The sequence below is a fragment of the Penaeus monodon genome, chromosome 25 (assembly GCF_015228065.2).
Source record: "Penaeus monodon isolate SGIC_2016 chromosome 25, NSTDA_Pmon_1, whole genome shotgun sequence".
NCBI classification, from domain to species: Eukaryota; Metazoa; Arthropoda; class Malacostraca; order Decapoda; family Penaeidae; genus Penaeus; species Penaeus monodon.
The window spans coordinates 41,313,769-41,315,711 of NC_051410.1; the positions used below are offsets into that span (position 1 = coordinate 41,313,769).

The following is a 1,943-nucleotide window of genomic DNA, read 5'->3' on the forward strand; positions in this document are numbered from 1 at the left end:
AATGCGGGATTCAACTTTGGGTTTGCGATACCTTTTGGGTTTCTCAGGGGTCCCTGTCTCCTTGATTTTCTTCTCCTTTGGTTTTTCTTTTGGTTTTATTTCTTTTAGGGTTTCAATTTCTAAAGAGGATTCTCTTTCTTCGCCTGTCACCACACCAGACTCCGCTGAGACGAGAGAGGCTTCCTTAACATCTAAAGGTTCTATTTCATGTATATCCTTAATTTCGGTAATTCCTGTAGTTTCTATTCTAGACTTCAAGTCGGTTACAGCAGTTGTGACTTCTACAGCTTGCGTCGTGATTTCTCTTTGTTCAGCTGCATCAACTACATCCTTCTTTGTAACTGTTTCTATTGAGTCGGTAACTGCACTAATTGCTTCTTTGGTTACTGAAACACCTGTAACAGTTTCGGTGATTTCTTGTGTCGTTAATTTGACTTCGCTGACCTTAGCCTCGTCTATCGCTGCTAAAGACTCAATGGTGATGCCTTCGGTCTTCTCTTTCGTTTCTTCTAGTTCGGTTGCAGCCTTTTCTTCCTTCTTCTCCTCCTTCTTTTCCTTCCGTTCTTCTTTCTTGATGACTTTCTTTTCGATCTTTCTTTCCACTTTCTTCTCCTTTCTGGCTTCTCGCAACACCTTTTCTTGTCGCTCAGATCGTTCTAGCTTGATTCTTCTCCTTTCTTCCCTGCTGATGGAGCGGTCTCCTCTTTCTCTCTTGATTCGGTGTGTGGGAGGGGATGGACTGACTGCTTTGCTAGGTTTAATGTCTGCTGCTAATAATTTGTCTTCACTCTTAATTCTTTCCTCAGTTTTGATACCCTTCCGCTCTTCTATAGCGGCCTTGATAGACTTTGCTGAACAAGTTGTGTGTTTCAGATACTCTAAATTCTTTAATCTTTCTAAGCCTTCAAAGATCTTGTGTTGTGGAGTACTTCCGGGGAAGAGAATTCTGGTAATTGTGTCTGTGGGGTCATTAGGCTGCCATATTAGGAGGGCACATATGGAGGTAACATTTGTGAGTGGACAAGGAAAGACTTTATCACCGATTTTGTAGGTACTTAAACCCATGTCAGATGCGATCACTTCATTGTTCCACCTCTGCATAAACTCTCGAACTTCCTTACTGTCTCTAGAGGGATTTATCACATACATGTCTAATTTGCCATGTCCTACTTTGTGATACAAATTAATTGGTTCCATTGCATTATCACGGAAACACAAATGTGGTTTCAAACTAATTTGTCTGAGATTTTCACGCATAATGTGTCCTTCATCCCAGAGATTAATAAGCAGTGGGTCTCTGTCTTTGTCACCATCGGGAGATTTGATATTACCAGCAACATTACAGAAAATATGTCCAATCTGTGGATACACTGAACTAAGAGCTTTTCTACGAACAACATTAGTAATACCCATGAGATTCGAGCTGTTGAGTCTTGTGACAAGGACGGCATCCAGGCGATCCAGATGCCTTGTGAAATCCCAGAAACAGGCTTTGTAATTATAACCACCATCCACGAGCATGTTGAAGCCATTGACACCGAAGAGAGCAGAGTCACCTTGTCCACCAGGGAACACGTACAGAGTGGGACGAGAGAACCGAATGTTTCCCACAATGTCTGATGGTTCAAGGAGCTCCTCGATTGGTGTGGAGAGAAGGAACTGTGACAGGTACTGGACGAAAGTCGAGATCCCGGGGGTGGTCTCGATCTTGTCGTCAGGGTTGACTGTCACTCGGCATAGTTTGCTGGAAAGAAGTTGCATGTGTTAGCAGTAGGCCTTGCTCATTTTCATATAATGCATGTGATAACTCCCCATGACTATTATTATTCTGAACAGAAGTCGATATTTTTTTCATTTAGATCAGCTTATCAATTCATAAATAATGGTTTTGCAGAAAAAAAAACAACAAAGAAAACCAATCTTTGGATTTCGGTAACACTTGT

At 41.8% G+C, this 1,943-nt stretch overlaps 1 protein-coding gene across 1 annotated transcript in view; it reads right to left on the reverse strand.

Moving 5' to 3' along the window:
* Positions 1-1,943, reverse strand: part of LOC119589412 (microtubule-associated protein futsch-like) — a gene marked incomplete in the record, with an annotated part of 21,975 nt that overhangs the window by 16,203 nt on the left and 3,829 nt on the right. The window contains 1 exon segment of the mRNA XM_037938023.1: positions 6-1,744. Within this exon segment, the coding sequence (XP_037793951.1) occupies positions 6-1,744 (1,739 nt within the window).